Consider the following 21,992-nt stretch of genomic DNA (forward strand, 5'->3'; position numbering starts at 1 on the left):
TTAAAAATCACATTGTGAATATTTTTCATTAATTTCTGTTTACTTATAATTTTTTAATGGATGAAGACTCTTATTAACGTTTGTCTTTAATAAATAAGAACCCAACTTCACTTAACCTTGATATGGACTATAAGTTATAAACTCGACATTTCCACCTCTGAATTCTATAATTCGTAGTTCGGCACTACACCTGAGTGGCACTTGACACTGTCTTTTTTCATTTAACAATGGAATGATTTGCTTGCCATATTTTTATATTCCTAGTATGGACTAGTGCGCAATTGTTGGAAACCCAATTTACTTCAGTAGGTGAACGTATAAATGTAAAGCATAGGAGAATCTACATCAACCAATCTCGGATATAAGAGAGCATGAGGACAAATTAACTCGTTGAATTTGGACTTGGAGGAGAACATGAAGACAAACACTTCATTAGATTTGGAGGCAACCCTATTGCAAACAGGGAAGTATTAACATCAGGTTTTAACTTTAAGCAACTAAATGCAATAAGTTTTTATTGAGAAAAGAAATATTTACACTTATTTCCTTTCAATGTAAAAATTTACCATTTTAGTTGCATAAAGTTGTCAAAACCTTTCTAAATAAATTTAGCTAAGCATTCATATGTGTAGTTCGGACAGTCCAACAATTGATAAATTTACATGAACCCCAAACATATTTATTGATATGGAAATGGGGTAATCAATAGAACAAAAATCATGCTTCGTTTCTTCCAGTTCTATAAACTTATGACTGGTCAATGTTAAGATTATATTCTTCCACCTCAAACTGCATAAAGCCATAAAAAGTAATACCAATGTGGGATCCTGAACCCAGATGAGTAACAGGTGCTGGAAATCTTGTAGTTCCTGGAAAAAGGATGAAACAAAGAAAACACAGAAGTCATGAATCACGATGCATGCGATGACTTAAAACATTATTTAAAAGAAGAATAGCACTTACGTTCTCTGCTGAGTCAACAGTTTCAATAGTTTATGCTCCAAAGTACTGTATCATTTCATCATCCCCCAAGAAATCATCTAAGTGGAATGGACTGTTAAGTCCTCCAAAATCTAATGACATGCTACTGAGCGGTGATCCAAAGAAAGACTGATCAATAGGTCTATCAAGCTCATTTTGAAACGTATCTTTACCAAAATATTGCAAGTCTCCTCCAGAAATTTCATCCCCTTTCATATGTACTGATGGTATAGAAATTGCATCATTCTCTGGCCTAATTTCGTTGTTCCCTGACTGAAGCTGCTGCCCATCCTGATTAGGCCCGTACTGTGCCGCTGGATTATAAAGATTATAAGCAGTTTCATGATGAATGTCAGGGTTTTGCAACTCAGGATATTGCGTTGGCCTTCCACTGATATACATGCTTTCTGAGGAAATTAAGTTGTTTGCATGTAGGTAAGAGTAATGATCAAACTCGGCTCCTGGTAATTGAGCTGGGACCTCAAGTCCTTTTTCCAGGGGTCTCACAGCAGGATCTGTCTCATTGTGCTGTTCGTTTCCATGAATCTGGAGTCCATCTACCTGTGTTTCTGTCTGGTTCACATCGAGCCCTTTGCTTCTTGGCTCAACATGTAAAATTTCATTGTCAGATTGTGCTGGTAGTTTGTCAGTGGGGCTTGACCTCAAACGAGGTTTTTTTCTCCTGGGTTGCTTCTTATCTTGATCTGTGTCTTTGTCAGAATTCCTAATCCTGCGCAAGTTATCTGATGGTTCGGTATCCACACACTGATTTCTCCTATTATCTTTAGAAGAAACAGAACCAATGCCATCATCAGTACCGTCAACATCATAGTTGCTAGCACTACTAGCAGCAGCTTGCTTATTCTCAACAGGAACACCAGGTGGCATTTCAGTTATTCCAGATGTACCATTATCACTACTAGGCTGCCTAATGAGAGCTTCTTCTCGACTTAATACTCCCAACCAAATTGCACTTTCCTTTGCTGTCATCTTGTCCTGCAAGCATTTTGATTGGCGAACATGCCTCCTTATTTTTGCAATATTAGGTGACATGTGCTTTATAACAGCAGTTAGCACTCCCACTTTCCACATCTTCTTCAAATCATGTGGTTTCTTATAAGGAGGACTCTGACCGTGAGGTAAATTCAACTGTGACCACCAATCTTCATTCCCAGTTGGCCACCAAGGTGGGGGTATACCCTTTTCTAATGGATACTTCCTCTGAGGAGGATCACAATGCTGCATCAAAGATGATAAGAGTGATCCAAGAGTTGCATCTTGTAGGTCTTGGAGACTGCTCTGAGAGTTCCCATTTTGGCTATTATCAGCCTCACTCATAGCTAGACACTCGGCTTCATACTTGGCTATGGCTGCAGGGCCATTCTTATCAAACTTTACTTTCTCTTTCCACCAAGCTCTAATATTATCAGAGGAACCACTAACTGGCTTTCCCTTATCAGGAATGATACCATACACAAATCCACGAGCTTGGCAGACTTCCATAAGCTTTAGCATATACTTAAGAATCCCATCTTGTGCTCTGGACATTTTCTTCCTGCGAGCTTGATCAGAGGACTGCCTGGGTTTTTGCTTCTCTGCGGCTTGCTGTGCAGCAAGCTTCTGTTTTTCCTTGAGCCTTTTGAGTTTGATTCGATCCTTCCACATCCGCCTCTCCAATTCTTCTGCTTCAATCTCTTCATCGCTAACATCTTTCTCTGCTATATTGTGACATCTAATATCATCAACATCTATATCTGAACTGTAGTTCAACATGTCACCATTAGTCAGAAGATGCTCCATTCAATTAAATAACAAGTTCTCTTAGCTTGGTTGCTAAGAAAAGCAATCTATCGAACAAAAATATAAGGGGCAGATTTTGAATTTAAAAGATTAGGTTCACTTGGTCTCGATAGACATAAACGGAACTTTGCATATCCCAAATGATCATTGGAACTTACTAAGCAGAATAACATGCAAGGTTTTCAATTATTGGTACTAATCAACAATCAAATTTTCATTCCCATTTCTTTTTCCTCGGAAACCAGACAAAGAAACAGACATTGTTTCCATTTTAACAATATTAAAGTCCTCAATGATCTTGTACAAGCTTCCCAAAAGACAGATTCCTCAGTAAAATTATTGTACAGTAGTTGACCTCCCATAACAGTTGAGAAATTTCTATAGCATGAATCTCAACAGCCCATAAACGCAATCCAACTAATTGACGAAAGCCAATAGAAATTCAAGGAGCAGCTATAATTATCGAAAAACATAGCATCATAAAGGAAAAAGCACCAAATAAAAAAAACTGAAAATACCAATAAAAAAAACAACGTAACACAATACATAAAAACATGCAACTAAATTGAAGTTGTGGGAACAACAAAGCTTGTTAGACATACCAAACGTCAGTTCCAATTTCTTCGATTTCACCCATCTAAGAGGATTTGAAGGGATAGACTCTGCAAAGACGATATTTGCAAATTGGAAGCACAAAGAATTGAACTTTCGGATTCGATTTGTTCGGGTACCCCGGTTTTTGATAATTGGCGAAAATCACGAGAACCCAAAAAGGGGTTTAGCTTTTGCAACCCAATATTATGGCCCGAATTTCAATGATGCGGAGATTTTGGCGATAGAGAGAGAGAGAGAGAGAGAGAGAGAGAGAGAGAGAGACCGAGACAGAGAGGAGAGAAAAGAGAAATTGAGTTCAAAGTGTGGCATTGAATGTCAAGATTCCCTACTTTACGTTCATCTTATGTACTCTGCACCTCACTTTCTCAATCACTCAAACTTCTATTGTTTTCTCTTTTTGGCTGTCTGAATCCACGGTCTCCATTTAACGAATAAACTATGGATTTTAGGTTTAGAATTAATAATAATAATAATCATCATAATAATGTATATAGATTATTTTATTATAATTTTAATCTTTAATTTAATTATAATTTGATCCTTTACTTTATATATATTTATCGCAATCTTATTAGCTAATTCTAATTATGATTTAATACTTTGTATTCTTCAAAATGCATTCTTTGTACCTAAACACCGAGTAATAATAGAAAATTATGAAAAAATTCCCCCTTTAAAGAAATTTCATTAATACATAAATCATGATAATCAAACGATTCCTTTATTTATTTTTCAGATAATGGAAATTAATTTTTTTTATTTTGTATTTTAATACCTTCTGATAAATAAATTGTTAAAAAAAGTTTTCATATTAACTATTTTTAAAATAAAAAAATTTTGTGCGTGTAATAATATCTAATATAATAAATAGGTAATGAATTCAAGAAAATTTAGCACTCTTAAAAAAATATAGCAAAAAGAGGAAAATAATAATATATTTAGATAAAATCAAATTATTATCATTTGATGCTCTACTACAATATCAATTAATTCAAATATACTGTAAATGTAATTATGTTTAAATTGATTATCATCAAAATTAATAATTTTTATTAGTATAACAATTTATAATTAAATAATATACTATAATTATTTTATACTATTCATATATTTCAATTATATATATATATATATATATATATATATATACATAATATAATAAATTGATTCCATAAAAATTATTAATAAAAATAATAAATAATAAAAAAGATGTTGAACAAAAGTTTTAAATCAGTATTAATCAACTAATCCATACATGATATAAATGTATAATTACTTTTAGAAAAAATTCATTGAAAGTAGTAAAAAATGTCAAAATATAATTAAGTTTGAACTAAATTTATTCTCTAATTACAAAAGATAAAAGATGATGGTTAAAAAATATACATATTTTACAAGTAAATATTAGATTTTTTATATATAAAAGATTAAATGAAAATTATATACAAATATATATATATATATATATATATATATATATATATATATATATATAAAACACAATCGGCTCATATGCAAATATAATAAAATATTAGTTAAAAATAATCTCTAATTCAAGAAATAAATTCTTATGCGATCGGTGTAAGGTATATTACATAATAACTAGCATAAAGATATATGGTAAGAATGTAAGGTAAAGAAAAATATAAAGACAAGAAAATAAGAGAAAAAAAGTAAAAACTATAAAGACCACTGTAAAAAAAAAAAAAAAAAGGAAGAAAATGTAACTAAAAATAATGAAAGGAAAAAAAAGTGAAAAAAATGAATTTAAACATAATTCACTTAGAATACATAATAGACAAAGTAGGGGTAATACAATAGTCTCAGTAAGCTGTCATCTTAATCAGGTGTGGTGTAAAATATCAACTTTATCGAGCGTTGCATAAAATTAAGTAATTATTGTATAATATATTATTGAGTTAAAATGATTGTATTAAAGAAAAAATTACTTATAAAAACAACTGCTGAATACATATAAAAAATAAGAAACATACGACTATACATTTAAAATAAAACATAAGTATAACTTTTCTGTGATAATATAAATGCTCTGATTATAATAGCCATAAATTATCAGTCTTATTGAAACGTAACAGACAATAATACAATAATTTGAATCCATGATAGTGTAATTATTTTGGTTCCCACTATCATGTGTTCATATGTTATCACATCATTAAAAAAAATTAAAGATAATTATTACCTTAATCTAACTTGTTTAACGATGGGATAACAAATAAATGTATATGAAAACAAACATCATATTCTACAGTGACAAATATGACATCATAATACATATTTATCTTGACCTAACTACTTCTCCTTTCATGGCGAGAGACAGGGCACAAAGGATGCCCTCATTCTCCACTTGAACGCCAGGCATAACCACAGCTCTACTCCCTACAAACCCATCTTCTCCTATTTTGATTTCACCAAACTTCACCATTCCTCCTTCACCTTCATATATGTGTCCAAATAGCAATGCTTCTTTTCCCACACAACCCCCTCTCTCAATCTTTACCATTTCTGGGTTCAACAATGCTCCCATGCTATCCACGTAAGTGCCATGATCCATGTCTATGTCAGCACCCATCAACTTCATCCACACCACAAACAAAAATGACCCACTTGCCATGTCCATAAAATAATCTCCAACCAATGTTCTAATGGCTTGCCACGTGCTATCCATGATTACCCTTTTGCTCCATATGGCTATAGTTTCACCAACTATCTTCCTTCCCACGAGAACCCATTTGCCTATAACACATGCCAACGCAGCCATAACACCCGACACAACCCAAAACATTGGAAACAGCCAATGTAGTGGGAGTTTTCCTACATTCTTTAGGTGAACCACGAAGTTCAAAGGAGCAAAAACAGCTAAACCCACCACCGTATAAGGCAAAACCGTTTGTAGCAACGGTTGAGTGAAGAGTGCCGTGAAGGTTTGATACCATGTTCTTGTCAAAGTCAACGTCAAGGTCAAATTTTTTGGCTCCTTTTTTGGTAATGGTGCTGATGAAGCCATTGGACAACATGACAAGTCTACCTTAACGTTAGATTGCTCTACAAGGTTCCTCCAAGATTCTGGGAGTGGCTGTTTATTACGCACGTGTTGGCAAATCTCGTAGATCAATGAACGGCCATGATCAATTGATGCACTTTGGGTGTAGGAAGTAGCTGGGATGACATCTAGCTCATGACTTTTGAGATAGGGATTAAACTCAAGCCTATTTGATTCTTCCATAGAAAGGTTCTCATTGATATTAATCTCTCCAACATCAATGTAAGGGAACTCATTTTCATCCCATGGTTTAGTGCAATCCAATGCAATATCACGTGTGGCTTCATCACTTGGTACTTTTCGTAGTTGCACTTGGAAAACATAACGAACTCCACCACTGGAACTCACACGCTGTCGAAAATCATCAGCAAGGAAAAGTAAAGGACGTGCATCTTTTTCATCCCTAGGAATTGCACCTGTCTCAGGAGGAAGAATCCCAGTTGGTTCAACCTTACCCGTGTCGTTGCTGATACTTGTGTCATAAGGCCTTAACTTGAACTTCACATACATTTCTTGTCCATCATTGAAGCGCATGAGCCTGCAAATGTTTGAGTAGTAATGCAATTCAGCATATGATTTAGCATGTCTCAGGGAATTCCACACTGCATCACGAACATGTGGGACACGCTTCACTAGTTCCTCCCTTGCAGCAATTCCACATACAAGCCAGCTTGCAAAGTCAGCAAGAGTGCGAGCATAGAATGCCTCACCAGTTTTTAGTGTCAGGTCAATGAGAGGAACATGGTCAGAACCAGGTGCATCAGAAAGAATCCTCAAAGATGCACCACGTGCATCAATCCTTGCATCATCATCAGCACTCAAGCTATTACTGTGTCGAACCATAACAGGATAGCTCTTTCCAGGGTGAAAAATCTTGTGCATTGGAATGCCCTCAAGTTTGTCATATATTTTCAAGTGCCCCTTTCCACAAACACCAATGCGATGGAAGTATCTTGCTTTAACATTAATAGTTGTGACAGCTAAATTTGCAGCCAAATTTGCAACTACTTTCTTGTATTCCATGTCCATCTCCTCTATCCGTTCATCTAAAGCATTTGAAGAGTTCCTCGTTGCCACTCGCGTTTGAGATCCAATGTAAACACTACGTTCATGGAGTATGGAATTCATTGGTGCAACTGAAAGTGCCCCCAGAATCACATTCTTTTCTACAAGAGAACCTGGGAGAATTAGGCTTTGACTTCCAACAACTGAATTATCCTGAATCTCTATTTTCCCACAAGCATATCCATTGGAATAGTGGAAACCAGTGATTATCTTACTAAAATCACCAAGATGGACACCATCACCTATTGACATTAACTCTGGATTTGAAACTGGGTTGATGGCTCTGATGGAACAGTGCTTGCCAATTTTTGCACCCAAAAGGCGTAAATATACGCAGAAGGCTTCTGTTCCTGAGAGAAGCTTTGCAAATCTAAGGTGGCAGGAAATGGTCAATTGATTTCGAAGCCACGTTTTAAAGTGGGTTTGATTGTGACTGAGTTTGAGCAAACGAGTCAAAGCACAGGTGAGAAAGGTGAGTATGAGACCATGAAGGAAGTATGCACCGGTAAATGAAATAGTAAAGGCAATGGGATTTGATGGGACATTAGAAAACATGGTGGCATATGCAACAATTGTAAACGGGATCCAGTGGAAGGCTCCACATACGCAAACAAATGAAAATTGTTGAAGTGATGCAGGTATTTGGAAGAACTTTATGTATAGGAAGTAAGCAATAGCTGCAGCAAGGGAGCTGAGAAAACCAATAAGATAGATCCCCAGAAAGTGGTAGATTGCATCAGATTGCGTTTTGCTGGTTGTAACAAGCAGCACTGCATTCTGAAATAAAAATGAAAAAACAGCATTTATTAGTTCAACCTTGAATTGATTACCGGGCATTAATTTAATGTCATGAGTTATATGGAGTGAAGTTGTGAGCACTAAAAAATGACAATGCTCTCATAAGTAGTAGCAGTAAAATATTGAGTAAATAACATTGCCCACAGAATATATCTATGAAAAATTTGTATGTCTTACTCAAAACTGACCTCTTTAACGTTATCAAGCTTAGCAGGTTTGAGCACATGTTGGCCTCCTTCAACCTTATGCAGAGGCTGTACCTCAGATCCTTCCTTAATAACACTTCCTTTTTGAATGACAGCATATGGTCCTATTGAAGAATTTTTGCCGATCCTAATAGGAAGGAAACTTAGAATTCCATTCTTTACCTCGTGGCTTTGAACCATAACCCCTTCAGCAATGACAGCTTCATCTCCAATTGAAACCAAAGATGGGTCTGTGATGTCAACTGTGTCAAGCACAACTGAGGATCCAATTCTTGCACCAAGCATCTCAAACCAGTACTTCAGAAACACTGTCCCTCTGAAGTGTGTAGCCAGAACTTTTGAGGAAATTTCCTGAGTTTTATAAAGCGCCCACCACTTGACAAAATCCATTGAATATATGGAGATTTCAGGTGTAAGGGCATAGTTTGGCCTCAAGAAAGAAATCCCAAAAAGTGAAATGCATACGCAAGTAGAAACCATGCAAAGGATCCAAGAAAAGGGTGCCAAGGTCAAGGATATCAAATAGTTTGACCACGGAATTCCATATACTGATTCACTGACATTAGGCATGAAACTTTGAAAAGCATTGATTGATAGATAAGCAGGAGATACCAGGATGCTAGAAACATAAATAAGTGCTAGGAGTTGAAGTAAAGGGATACCCAATTGACGAGACTTGGACACATCCACAACCAAGTCAGCAGAATCAATTTCAGCTTCTTCAGCATGGGATGGATTGCTCATGAGTTGAGGTTGAGACTTCCGTAGAAGATTCTCTGAGAAGTTAGCCACTTCTTGAATGCTTGATGCAGTAAAAACATCTATAGCCGCAACCGGCACTCCCAGGAAATCAGAGAGTTTTTGAGTTGCTTTAACCACACCAATTGAATCAATTCCAAAGGTTGACAAGTTGTCTGTGACTGAAATGTTGTTGATTGGGATTCCAGATTGCTCAGAAATAAGCCTTTTCAAGTGCTCCACAATTTCCTTGTTACTGAATCTTGGAATTGGTAGACGTGTGCTTCTCACTAGTTGTGGCCGGGGTGTTCTTCCTTCTGTGCATGTTCCTGTAGTAAATGACCTTATCAATGATTTCTTTGTCAAAATAGGTTGTGGTACCAAGTTCAATGTTTCATCTGAAAACTGTTTGAGACATTCAAATCTCTTGATTTTTCCTGATGTTGTTTTGCTGATGGTTCTAGGCTTGATCAACTTGATTGAAGCAACACTGACTCCATGTTCTTCTGCCACACGAGTCTGAATGTGCTCAATCACATTTTTGCCAACTGATTTGCCATCCCTCACTTCAGCAATCACAACCAAGCCAACCTGGTCAGAGCCATCTGGCAGGGAAATACCCTTTGAAGATAAAATTTCCTCTGGGACACCAATGACAGCACAGCACCCAGGTCTAAGAATTTCAGATGAATTCTCAACTGTCTTCTCAACATCTGCTGAGTAGATATTTCTTCCAGCAACAATGATAAGATCCTTGATTCTTCCTGTGATGAATAGCTTCCCACCTATTATTCTTCCCAAGTCTCCAGTTCTTGTGTAGTTGAGTCCAGGATGGTTTGGAAGCTCATTTCTAAAAGTTTTCTGGCTCAATTCTTCCTTTCCCCAGTAGCCTATTCCAGCACTTGGACTGCTGATCCAGATTTCTCCTTCCTTTGCATCTTCCTGAAGCTCTTCTCTACTCTCTGGATCAACTATTCTAATGTCAATATCTGCATTCCCTGGGTGAACATATCCACAACAAACTCTTCCCTGCCAGTCAACAAGAATAGGGTTGCCTTCACCAAATGCACAACTGACAAACACACAATTTTCTGCCAAGCCATATCCTGGAGCCATCACCTTTTGAGATAAGCCAAAAGGACTAGTTAGCTCAAGAAATTTTTTCAGGGTCTTCAGTCTTACTGGTTCAGCAGCAACCATAAGAAAAATCATGGAGGAAAGGTCTAAACTTGGAAGCTTATCCTTGTCAGACTCTAACCTTCGAACCACCAATTCAAAAGCAAAGTTTGGGCCAGCACTGTGAGTTGCTTGATACTTGCTGATGGTTTCAAGCCACAAGAGTGGCTTCTTGATAAATGTCATTGGTGAAAACAAAACTGCAGATCCACCACTAACAAGAGCTGTAAAAAGTCCTCCAATCAGCCCCATGTCATGATACTGAGGAAGCCAACTCACTAGCATTGTCCTTGAGGTGCTTTTATATCTTCTTTTCATCAACTTCACATTATGCATAAGCCCTCCATGTGTAATCATAACTCCTTTAGCATCACCAGTTGAACCTGAGGTAAATTGCAAGAAACATAAATCAGTAGGTTGAGGTTCACATTGATCATCTACATCTCCCATAGCTGAACTTTTTGAGTTATTGATCAAAGTGTCAGTGTGCAGCCACGGGAGATTAGGCCATTTTGCTGTGGATTTCCCATTTTTTCCAGTTAATGAGATCAAACTTTTCACTAAACCAGCACGTACTGCTGAGTGATATGCTAGTGTTGATAAAATTGCCACTATGCCACATGACTTGGCAATATTCTCAATTTTTAGAAGTGCTTGTCCACCTCTTTGCATGGGATCTGGTGGAAGAACTGGAACTGGTATCACTTTAGCTCTTAGACATCCAAAGAAGGCATCAATGAAATCTAGACCAGGAACATAGACCAAGAGAACCTTGTCCCCAGGCTTGATAATTGGCTTTTGGCTTGTTAAGAGCTTATATGCAATGCAAGAAGCATTTAAATGTTGTTCTTCAAATGTCCTCTTGGCTACAACTGTTCCTCCTTCATTTACCCAATAATAAAGTATTCTGTTTTGAGTCACTGGATGAGTTCCCCAATGCTTTAAATAGCTACTCAAAGTAGCCAAATCAGGAAATTGCACTCCTGCCAATTCACCTAGCTCTTTAGGTTCCTTTCTTTGGAACTCAGTTTGCAAGGGAAACAAACTCTGCATAAGACAGGCTTCCAGTAAGTGCATGTCTATTTGGAAAACATGATTGCTTAAAGTACACAAAAAGCTAGATTAATCATTATTCAAATCAATTTTTGGTTATACACTCTGTCTCGTATTAGATGTTACTTGAATTATTTGTTAACTGTTACCTTAGAATTTTAAAAAAGTATTAATTATTTTTTCAATAATACTTTTATTTATTAGGAATAGTTTTTCCAACCAACTACTAAAATAACCCTAAGATTATTTATCATCTAACTACTGCAATAACTTCACTTTTAATAGGAGTATTTTGGTAAAATTAATTTATTTTACTATAATAGTTGGTACTTTCTCTGTCTTTAAAAAAATAAATAATTTTATTTTTCTCAAAATAATAGTTATTTTACAATTTTAAAGTAGAATTAATTTTTTCCTTCTAATTTTACCTTTATAATAATTATTATCTCAAAATTCATTTTCTATCTTCTCAGTTTATTTATTACATAAACAAATTTCAAAATGAGTATAATAGAAAATTTGATAATGCTTTTAGTAAAACAAGATATTAAATATATTTTTTAATTCTTATTTCACATAACGACTATTTCTCGGAAAAGGATTAAAACCAATCATGTTCTTAATGATCATGAAACAGGGGTAGTAATATGCCAAATTACCTTGGTGTATGGAAATACTGGAAAATCACTGCTATTGGCAAACTTCTTGGAGATCAGAGCCATGGCATAAGATGAATTTCTCTCTGTAAGCTCAAATGCCATAAGACCACCGACATAATAAGTATTCCTTGAACCTTGAAGCTCTGATTCTAACTTTTCATAGAATCCGTTTTTCATGTCTGAATTCAAACTTCCAAAATTTAGAATTTTACTTGAAAGGAAAAATGGAATTTAACAACTACTGAGAAAAATACCTTGGCTGCTAACATGAGGAAAATATTTGAAGCGACGTTGAAGAATGAAATTCTCAACTTCTCCCCCCATGGCTTCTACTGCTTTGGTTGCTAGTTCAGTGACATTTGGTCCCTTAATATCGACGGAGTTGCCATAGGACCAGAACAAGAATATGTTAGTGTCAGCATAAAACTTCTGCATGGCAACTGGATTTCCAATTGTGCTAGGATCTTCCATGTATTCATTAAAATAATAGAATCCAATTGGCATATTTTCAAACCCTTTGATCTTTAAAACAGTGGTGTAGTAGTCATTTGTTTCTACTTTGCTGAACAAATCCTTTTCAAGCTCACTTACATCCATTACTTCTGTTTCACTCTCTGCAATAAGACTTGACTAATCAGGAAATAGCAATAAACAAAAACACTGTAAACATGGAGCAGTGAGAAGCGTTGTACCTAAGCAAGTTGAAGGCACCGATCTATAAGTTCTTCCATATTTTAATGGAAAGTTACCAGAGATAATGATCTTATCAAATTCCATAGTTTCAATTTCATTTGAGCTCTTAACATTGACAATGACCCTGTCAGAGTTCCTCTTGATTGCCAACACCTCAGTGTTACAGTGAAGTTTTATAGGAAGTGATTCAGCAATCCTCTGCCAAAGACTTGTATATCCACCTTTAAATCTTCGAATTTTTCCAGCCATGGACGTTCTGGTAAATTCATGAATGTAGGCATAAGGCATGTCTTGAATAAATCCATATCCTGAAGCAGTGTAACCATAAGCCACGGATTTAGGTACATGTTTGAGTCCATGACACTCAAGATAATCTGGAGTTGGGTCTGAAGCAACTTCACTAACTGCATGGACCCCAAAACGACCAGAATTCTTCACCTTTTCCTGTTAGTAGCACAAGGAGAATTAACACCATTCAACTTTCAACTTTCAACTATCAACTCATAAGAACTAAGAAAATTTCTTTATGAAGGATAAACAGTAGAAACTAACTTGGATTTCTAATGTAAGTGACATAACAGATACATAATCATCAGCAACTTTAACATCTTGGTATTGTCCAGAGGAACTGTCAATAATAGCAAGCTTGTGAGAATCCATTTCTTCAAGTGGAGAGCCTGTCTCTTTTGCCAAGTTAAAGATGATTGGAGCACTGCTTGCAGCAAGAACTTGACCTCCAAGATCGTAAATTTTTCCTGTATAAAAACACTTATATTTAATTCATAATCAAATTGGATCAGCTAGAGAGTGATAGTAAGATAATGGGTACCTTCAATTTCTACTGATTCACACATGCCACCAACTGCATGATGTTTCTCCAAGACAGTGATATTATTATAACCAAGCCTGGCCAGTGCATAAGCAGCCGATAAGCCACTTGGACCAGCACCCACTATTCCAATTCTGGTGTTTACTGGCATGCAAGGATGTAACTTGGAGAATTGGTCCTCTACTGATCTTTCTGGATCCATCTTTGAATTCAAAACCTGCAATCTGTGGAAGTCGTTGAGATATCATTTATCAAACTCTGTCCAATGACAGCATGCAACTTTAGTTGCTTTAGTTGTATTTGCAGACATAGTTACATACATCATTTATGAACAAGGTCCAATCCCAAAGGTCAGAGAAAAAAATACCTTAGATATCAGCAGAAGTGTGAAGCACTTGCTCGTCAATCAACGTGCATCACTTGCTGTAATAGCAATGTCATTGTCATCATAAACTATCAAACTTGAAGTGATCAATACATGAAACACGCATGACATGGGAAAATTTCCGTCAGACTTTCAGACATGTTGACGTGGATGCGATCAAACATGGTCATGAATAATGGTTATAAGCAAGAAAAAACCCAACATAAGAAAAATAGTTATTATAGTTACCTCAGTGGTTGGAACACTCTTAGTAGTTCCTAGTGAATGCCAAATGGCGTGTGAGGAAAAGTAAACAATGGTTTCAATTGCATTTGGATACTTAGAATGAATTCCACTGAACTCATTGCAGTAATATATAAAAGAAAGGGTCAAAGCGTCCAAAAGTTCAAATTCCCAAGTCCTAAGTAGTGACAACGTATTATTGCAGTTCAACCGTTCTCGATAACTACGAGAATTTCACTTTCTGTCTAACACATGCCAAAACATATCAATAGGAGATAGATTCCCTTGGACGATTCCGTCTGATGCTGACAAATTAACCTTACCCTTGTAATAATAACGTTGTTAAATCAAAAAATTTTACACTTAACACTAGAAAATCATGCTATCACAATTGCAGATTACATAAACGCATTATCACTGCAGTTATATTCTTTTCTAGATTCGGATAATCTCAATGTGCTTCATATTTATCCGATGAATAAACAACGAAATCTCCAAAGCTGGTGATGATTTGTCGATTATTTATTTGTCTTTAACAGATTAGAGTTCAGAAGTAGTACGTTGTTTAATAGTATATATAATAGTTTGCTTTATAATTTCGAAGTTGTGGTATATACTTGTTTCCTGGGGATGTCGCTACCGTAATAATCCTTCAAGAACTTGGATTTCGATTTCGCAAGATGCTGCCAGACACATTCTTAAATTCTGCTATATTCTAGATTCTTCATTGTTTAATTTTTTTATGATTTTTTTCGAACTGAGCTTATTTTAAAGATATAATTTATTTTAAATTTACTTTCTGTATAAATATTTTTAATACTATTATCTAATTATAAATTATCAATTAAGAATTGTTAAGTTTAAAAATAATTAATTTAAAACTATATTTACTTTAATACCCAGGTTAAAATAAGGTGTTTGCTGTTATACTGGTAAACTTGATAGAGTATTTTTAAATTAAATCTTTTTTTTTGTTTTATAATAATATTTTTTTCACTTTCATATATTATTACATAAATATTTTTTAATTTAAAAATATTAAAAAATCACAATTTATAATTTTCAAAATATTAAAAGAATCACAACTTACAACTTATAATTTACAATTTAGAGTAACTGTAATATTTCATTAAATTTAGAAAGATAGCAAACAATATATGAGATTTTTCCTTTGTTTCGTAATAATATTTCTCCACCTTAATTCAGTAAATAAATTATAACATCAATTTACCATTAATGATACATTTGTTTTTACTATTTCTGTGTTAGACGTTCCAGAAAACTTATTTGTAATTTTTTTAAAATTACAGTTGATTCTTAATATTATTCTTATCGTTTTGTTTAAAAATTTGAAAAAAAAATGAATATGGATGAGAGAAAAATGAAGGTCAATAAAAAAAAATCTCAAATTGAATAAACTTAATAATATAGACTTAAAAAGATTTATAAAACAAAAATTATCATCGTTTAAGGCTTTTTTTTTGCTCTAAAAATTAATTCTAGAATAAGAGTGCGTAATCTTAGAATGAACTTTGAATGACATACAAAGGCCTAATATTATATCTGGAAATAAAAAAAATTAAAGGCATAGAAAATAAGAAAAGAAGAGATGAACATGGATGGAATATTCCGTGCATATGCATGTAGGTGTTTTTTATTCATCATCAGCATTCGGTGTTGAAGGAAAATGTGTATTACTATGTTAACGAGTTTCTAATCTTTAAAAATAATTTTATTATTAAAAATAAAAATATTTAATACTTACCTCTAATGATAATGTAAAATATTTAATTAGATATATTTAATATTCCGTATAATACATTTTTAGACACACCTTGAAAAATTATTATGATAAGATGTTAACAATATATTAATTAATACATTCTTTCAATATATTCTTTAATCATCATTAAGTGAATTAAGACACTATATAGTGTTCTTACACTAATTTACTCAATTAATTGGACATATAAATAATAAAAGTGCATGATCTCATTTTACAAAAATAAAATAATGAAAAAATGATGTTTTAGCTTATTAACAAGTGAATAAAAGATGATGAATTGTGTTAATTAAATTTATGCCGGCCGTTGTAGTTTTGCTTTCGCAATGACTCAAACATCTCTGCTACCCAGAAATTATTTAGACACAATTTGAAGAGCATTGACAAATTGTTCCTTTTTTATGAAAATGACATTTCTGAAATAAATATTAAAATTGACGTTTGATTCATTCTAAATAAAAGTTACACGGTCGTTGATGCACTGTTTATTCGGTGTTGGCCTATGGCTTGCGAAAGACTTGCATCATCATGCCATGGTTTCTCATTTCTCAACCTTTTGTTTATGGCGATAAACTCTCGTTGCTTTTGACATTAGACAAGACAGTTACAAGTTTCATTTTTTGTAGTATGATGTTGAAGGGGACATAAAAATCATATGAGAACACTCAAAACAAAAGGGCTAGAATTTTATGAAATTCATAAAAAAAATAGATTTTCCGAAGTTAGAGTTTGCATGGATTATTCATTTAACACAATTCATCACTTTAATATATATTATTGATTATCTGGTTTTTAATCAATGATTGATCTGGAGTCTGCATTATATTCAGAACTAGCACCGAATAATGTGAGAAGCAAGAGTGTTCCCTTGATTCAGCTCAGTTAAATATAATCATATGAATTATGTGTATGTAAGTATGGTTTTTATTTTTATTATAACACACTATCCCTTTCTTATTCCTTTTTATCCTCTATCTTGTGAGACTTATTATGAGTAAAACTTACAATCTGCATATATAAGAAATCAAATTTTATAAACTCTCTCTCTCTCTCTCTGTTGTGTGTGTCAATTTTTCATCACTAGAAAGATCATGAATGTGATGCTAATTATGGGGTTAATTTCTATAGTGTAGACTCCCTCAAATATTAGACTTAGCAGGCCATTGTGCTTTCATTTTCGATTTGACTAAAATATGGCTACAGCCATAAGCGAAAATCAATTAGATATAATATAAAGTGCATTGACAAACGGTACCCTTTTTTGGGAAAATGACATTTCTACATTAAATATAAAATTTCGCACTAAATTAATTATTAACAGTACGTAATTAATTACAAAATTGTGGAAGTCATATTTTTAAGTGTTTTGCCAATTGGCAACGCTTACAAAGGCATTGCATCATGCCATGGTTTCTAAATCGAAGAATGCTAGCATTTGTCATTAAACAAACTCATTCATTCAAATTATTGAGTGCATAACCTTTAATCATTTTTCAGAATTATTATTTGGTTTGAATGATTTTTTTCAGGAGCAATGCAAGGTGACTTAGTTCCTATTTGTCTTGAAAGAGAAACAGAATTTAAATGAATTACAGGACGCGTTGTTTCGCTTTAAAAAATATAGAGTTTGAGTTCCAATACGAACAGATCCTTAATTAGTATACGTGGTTCATATATTTTCTAAAGTATTAACTTCGTTAAGCATAATTAACTGATGAATCATTGCTCTGAGCAATTTTTGCTTTCAATAGAAAGCAAGTTTTACGTTTTAAGTTTTAAATTAAGAAAAATATATATTATTAATATATTAATTTTTATTTTTATTTAAAAAAATTAATTTTAAATATATTTATTTAAAATACAAAATTTTCCCTCACCTCTCCTTCAAAAACTCCCATTTCCATACCTATGAGTAAAATAACTACAGCAACTCCAATAAATTGTCCAACACCAATAGTAACATTAACTACACTAAACATCACTGAAAAATAATACTAATGACTAGTTTTGCATACTGGAAAGGGTTACAAGGAATATCTAGTTACAGTTTATAATTAACATTAGATGAGCATAACACAATTGCAGTCTAATGAAAATTGCACTTTATAAGGACAAACACATTATATGAAGCATTATGATAAAGGAGCTGGTTGCACAACTGTTCCTTCCCCGGCTTGAATATATCTATCTGATGGGAGATGTTGAGATGTGATAATCCATTTTTACAACATGGTGTCTACTCTAGCAGGCAATCTCCTGAAGTAGTTGAATGGGACTGATGGAAATTTCTGGCGGAATCTGGGATGCCTTAGCACATAGAAGCCAATGAGAAGGGACACAACTTGGAAGGGAGTGACATAGAGAACTACAGAAGTAATGAAACAGAATGTCACAAAGAGAGTGGTAGCCCTTGTGTCTCTCCAACTTAGCAGATTGTGGAACCTTTCTCCTTGAGTGGCAAGATCACCTACAACTGTTTGGACCCTTCCTGCAATGCTTCTTAAACGATCATACCTCATCCTAACAATATCTGGTGATCGCGAAGTTGGGAATGTATCAAACTCTTCATCCAATTCATCAGGATGAGCAGCATCAGCATGTGATAGTCGTGTGTCCATATGAGGAGGGTGTCTTGGCCTCCATCTAAAGTTCCAAATTCCAATGAGAAATAGATAAAGGAAAATTGTGGGAAGTATAAGCTCTGGATAAAGAACCAATATTATGAAAAGGATATGAATGAGTATGGTTGTGAGAGGGTTTTTCCAATTGCAAATCTGATCAAACCACTTTCCAATGGCTATCAACCCACCTAGGACTTTCATTATTCTGAAGAAATTAGCTTTGCTCCTTCTCATACTCCACATATGTGAGTCCACATCTAGCATGTATTCCACCACTTCTTTCCTTAGTGGTGGCTCAGCCCTGCTCAACCTTATTGACACAGTCTGCATAGCCTGATGTCTAAGACTGTCTAGCTGAATCACTGATAGAGGATGGATGTAGTGCATCTTTGGCAACAATGGCTGTGAATATGTAGATAACATATTTATCAAAGATAAGCTTGTGAACCTCACAGCCAATTGCACTTCTCCCATTTTCTTCATACCTGAATTCTGCAGTACTAAAAGAGGATAGGAGTGTGTGTACACCCTATCAGCTTCAAGAGTGGATAGCCTAATTCTCACCTTCCCTATTCTTGAATCCTTTGATCCATCTGATTTGTCTCCCCCTTGTAAATGACCATTGTCAAAAACCCCTACTGTAATAACAGTACATGGATCAAAAACCTCCCAAATGTATTGCTCATTCCACCTTGGAACAAGACTATCTACAATTGTCCTAGTACGGATCCACTTCTGCCCATATTTAGCTACACAATATGCATCTGTGGTTCCTCTACCATCTCTTGTCTTCATTGCGATTAGCCCTTGTGCGCTTATAATCCCCACTTCCAGAATTCCAATGCTGGGCTTCCACAGTTGTTTTGCAGTTGGCCTAAGATCACTACTGTAGTGTGTTGATTCATCCAACACATGGTAGCCACCTTCCAAGCAAATCCTCAAATGTATCCTACTTGAGAACTTGGTTTCTTTCTTCTGTTCCCCTTCAACAACCACATGCTTTTCAAGATTAAACCACCTTGCGTTCACAGGCTTATGGTCCAACCTCCTTTGCACATTCTGTAAAGGAATCACACACTTTCCTAGGATTTCATCTTTGTTTGGTCCAACCCTGTCTTCTGCAGTCAGAACCAGGGCTTCCTCAAATGGCTCAGCAGCAACAAACATCAAGTCCTCATTCCACATGGGATTTATGGTTTTACTTGGGGATATTCTAGTTCGTAAAAACTGACTCCCCAGATTAGCTTTCACAAAGACTTCAGGATACCGGCTTTTATCATTTGGTATCAAGTCCTGAGCTTCAATAACATTGACCCTGACATACCAAAGCTTGGGTGAAAGGTAAACCTTTGATCTTATGTTTGCAACTGCTTCAGGACCAACACTTGCTGCATCAGAATGCCATGCATCAGGAAATGCCTCATCTGCTTGAGTTCCCATCCAAACTGCCAGCATTAGCTCTCCCTTGGCTTTGTCACCTCTCCTATCTTCCAACCTATACCATTGTGGAGCCAATGGGCTATCCGGCGGCACGCGTTTCGGAATTTCATTGAGATCAAACAGCACTCTGCCTACCAAGTCGTCCACAAGAACATCCTTGTCTTTGATCACCACCTCCAAAACAGAAGCTTGAACTCTCTCTTTGGAGAAGGCAAAAACCTGATTCCATTCAGGGTTTGACTTTTTCTGGAAGTGCTTGGTAAGGCCCTTGTAATTTCCAAGCTTCACTTCAACATAGGGATCAACACTTCCAGTAACATCCTTCCCAGGTAAATCCTTGGCTTTAACCACTCGAACATAGAGGTATTGCATTTGTTCAACCAGGTCATAGGTGCAGGAGAGCTTGTTCCTTGCGACTGCACCTGCTCCAATGTTGGGTGAGGTCTCCTTGAGAGCAAAATCTAGGGGCTCTAGTGGCTTCTGCATTTTCCTTTCTCAGAGCACACTACACACAAGACTCACCAATTAATCTGCACCAATTTGGATTTTGTAAGGAAAACACTTCAATTGAAGAAAGCTAAGCTAAATATTCTAAAAAAGGAGAAGAGTGAACCTTTACAAGAAATTCACAATACCCTGCAGTGTTTAAAGAACCATTTATGTTACTATTGTACACTGATTATTCTCTGAATGATCAAGAGAAGCATTTCATCCAAATAAACAAAATGGCAGAAGGAAAAGGCAAAAGTTGAACTTCTGCAACATTTTTGGTTAGACTTTAGTTATGTCTTATTTGTCATAGAGCAGGTTTTGTACGTCACTAGTGTTTCTTCAACTACCACAACTACTCAAACCAAATGATTTACAAATTACAATGCCTCAGAAACATTCAGCACTGACCTCAAGCATCCCTGTTGCTGGGGTGCATGTGTCTTCCTAGTCCCTTCTTAAAAGCGTAGTGGCATTGCAGAATGCAGTAACTAAAGACCAGAAAAGAAAAAAAAAAAAAAAAAAAAGGAACTGAGTAGTGAATCTGTGAAGTTTACATGGCAAAAAAAAAAAAAAAAAAGAGAAAAGAAAAATTTGTGATCAGTGAAAAACTGATTCTCTATTGTGCACTCACATATAAAAGGCACTGTTTATCTATCAGCAGCTAGCATCTTCGGCATCTCTGTCTCTTCCTTCTGATAGATTATTTTTAACTGTGTTAGTACAATGTATATTGCTTCCTTTTAGATAAGTGTTTATTAATCAATGTTACGAGACATTAGTTAAATATTAATAAATAAAAAGTTTTTAATAACTAATACACTAAAAATACCATTTTTCCTTAAATAATGATAGGTGCTTATTCCTCACACGTTCGAGGATTTTGATTAGTTGTGACTCTTTTGTTTGTGGGTTTTTGTTTTTTGGGTTTTGGTGAAGGTAGTTAGTTGAGTTGGGAGTATTACCAGTTTGTTCGTTGGATTAATAAAGAAACAGTAACTAAATAAAATATTATTATTAGTTAGTAACTATTCTATTAGTACAGGATCAGTGAGTTCTTGCAAATTGGTCAACTTTATTACATTGGACAATTCAAATTCGATTAAATAAAATATCGGTAAAAAATCAAGTTAAGAATTCATATTACAAAGATTACTTTCAACAAATTTAATAAATTTTCATTGTTTTTTTTAATCTCTTTTTAATAAATAAAGATTTATATATAAGATGTGTTCTGACTACTTAATTATTTATTACAAAATTTTATCTTACAAAATATATAATATGACCGTGAATTAATATATTCACTAATCCAATGATGGATATAATTTTAAAGAGTAGTTATATTTGTATTTAGTTTTTATTTTAGAAAAAT

The 21,992-nt window shown here is 34.7% G+C and overlaps 3 protein-coding genes across 3 annotated transcripts; all 3 read right to left on the reverse strand.

The window, feature by feature from the left end:
• Positions 1-376: 376 nt before the first annotated feature.
• On the reverse strand, positions 377-3,710 carry LOC113854545 (ETHYLENE INSENSITIVE 3-like 3 protein). Its single transcript, XM_027485579.1, has 3 exons — positions 3,384-3,710; positions 964-2,740; positions 377-869 (listed from the first exon to the last, which is right to left on the reverse strand). The coding sequence occupies exons 1-2, from the start codon at positions 3,416-3,418 to the stop codon at positions 994-996; spliced, it is 1,782 nt and encodes a 593-aa protein (XP_027341380.1). The 5' UTR covers positions 3,419-3,710; the 3' UTR covers positions 377-869; positions 964-993.
• Positions 3,711-12,122: 8,412 nt separating this feature from the next.
• LOC113855981 (polyenoic fatty acid isomerase-like) lies at positions 12,123-13,879 on the reverse strand. Its single transcript, XM_027487610.1, has 5 exons — positions 13,678-13,879; positions 13,401-13,603; positions 12,848-13,292; positions 12,410-12,769; positions 12,123-12,334 (listed from the first exon to the last, which is right to left on the reverse strand). Exons 1-5 carry the CDS (start codon positions 13,877-13,879, stop codon positions 12,123-12,125), a joined length of 1,422 nt encoding a protein of 473 aa, XP_027343411.1.
• Positions 13,880-18,021: 4,142 nt separating this feature from the next.
• On the reverse strand, positions 18,022-21,171 carry LOC113856154 (FT-interacting protein 7-like). The gene has a single exon (XM_027487849.1). The coding sequence runs from the start codon at positions 20,612-20,614 to the stop codon at positions 18,290-18,292; it is 2,325 nt and encodes a 774-aa protein (XP_027343650.1). The 5' UTR covers positions 20,615-21,171; the 3' UTR covers positions 18,022-18,289.
• Between the last annotated feature and the right edge of the window lie 821 nt (positions 21,172-21,992).

Source organism: Abrus precatorius, unplaced genomic scaffold (genome assembly GCF_003935025.1).
Source record: "Abrus precatorius isolate BTA unplaced genomic scaffold, Abrus_2018 Scaffold11, whole genome shotgun sequence".
NCBI lineage: Eukaryota > Viridiplantae > Streptophyta > Magnoliopsida > Fabales > Fabaceae > Abrus > Abrus precatorius.

Excerpts from the sequence above, each read along its gene's own strand:
- LOC113855981 (XM_027487610.1), bottom strand. The coding sequence starts at position 13,879 with ATGGATCCAGAAAGATCAGTAGAGGACCAATTCTCCAAGTTACATCCT. Across the intron at positions 13,604-13,677 it reads TGAATCAGTAGAAATTGAAG|GAAAAATTTACGATCTTGGA; the intron begins GTACCCATTATC and ends GTTTTTATACAG. Across the intron at positions 12,335-12,409 it reads TCCTCATGTTAGCAGCCAAG|ACATGAAAAACGGATTCTAT; the intron begins GTATTTTTCTCA and ends GTTTGAATTCAG.
- LOC113854545 (XM_027485579.1), bottom strand. The coding sequence starts at position 3,418 with ATGGGTGAAATCGAAGAAATTGGAACTGACGTTTG. Across the intron at positions 2,741-3,383 it reads GAAATTGGAACTGACGTTTG|TTCAGATATAGATGTTGATG; the intron begins GTATGTCTAACA and ends GTTGAACTACAG.
- LOC113856154 (XM_027487849.1), bottom strand. The coding sequence starts at position 20,614 with ATGCAGAAGCCACTAGAGCCCCTAGATTTTGCTCTCAAGGAGACCTCA.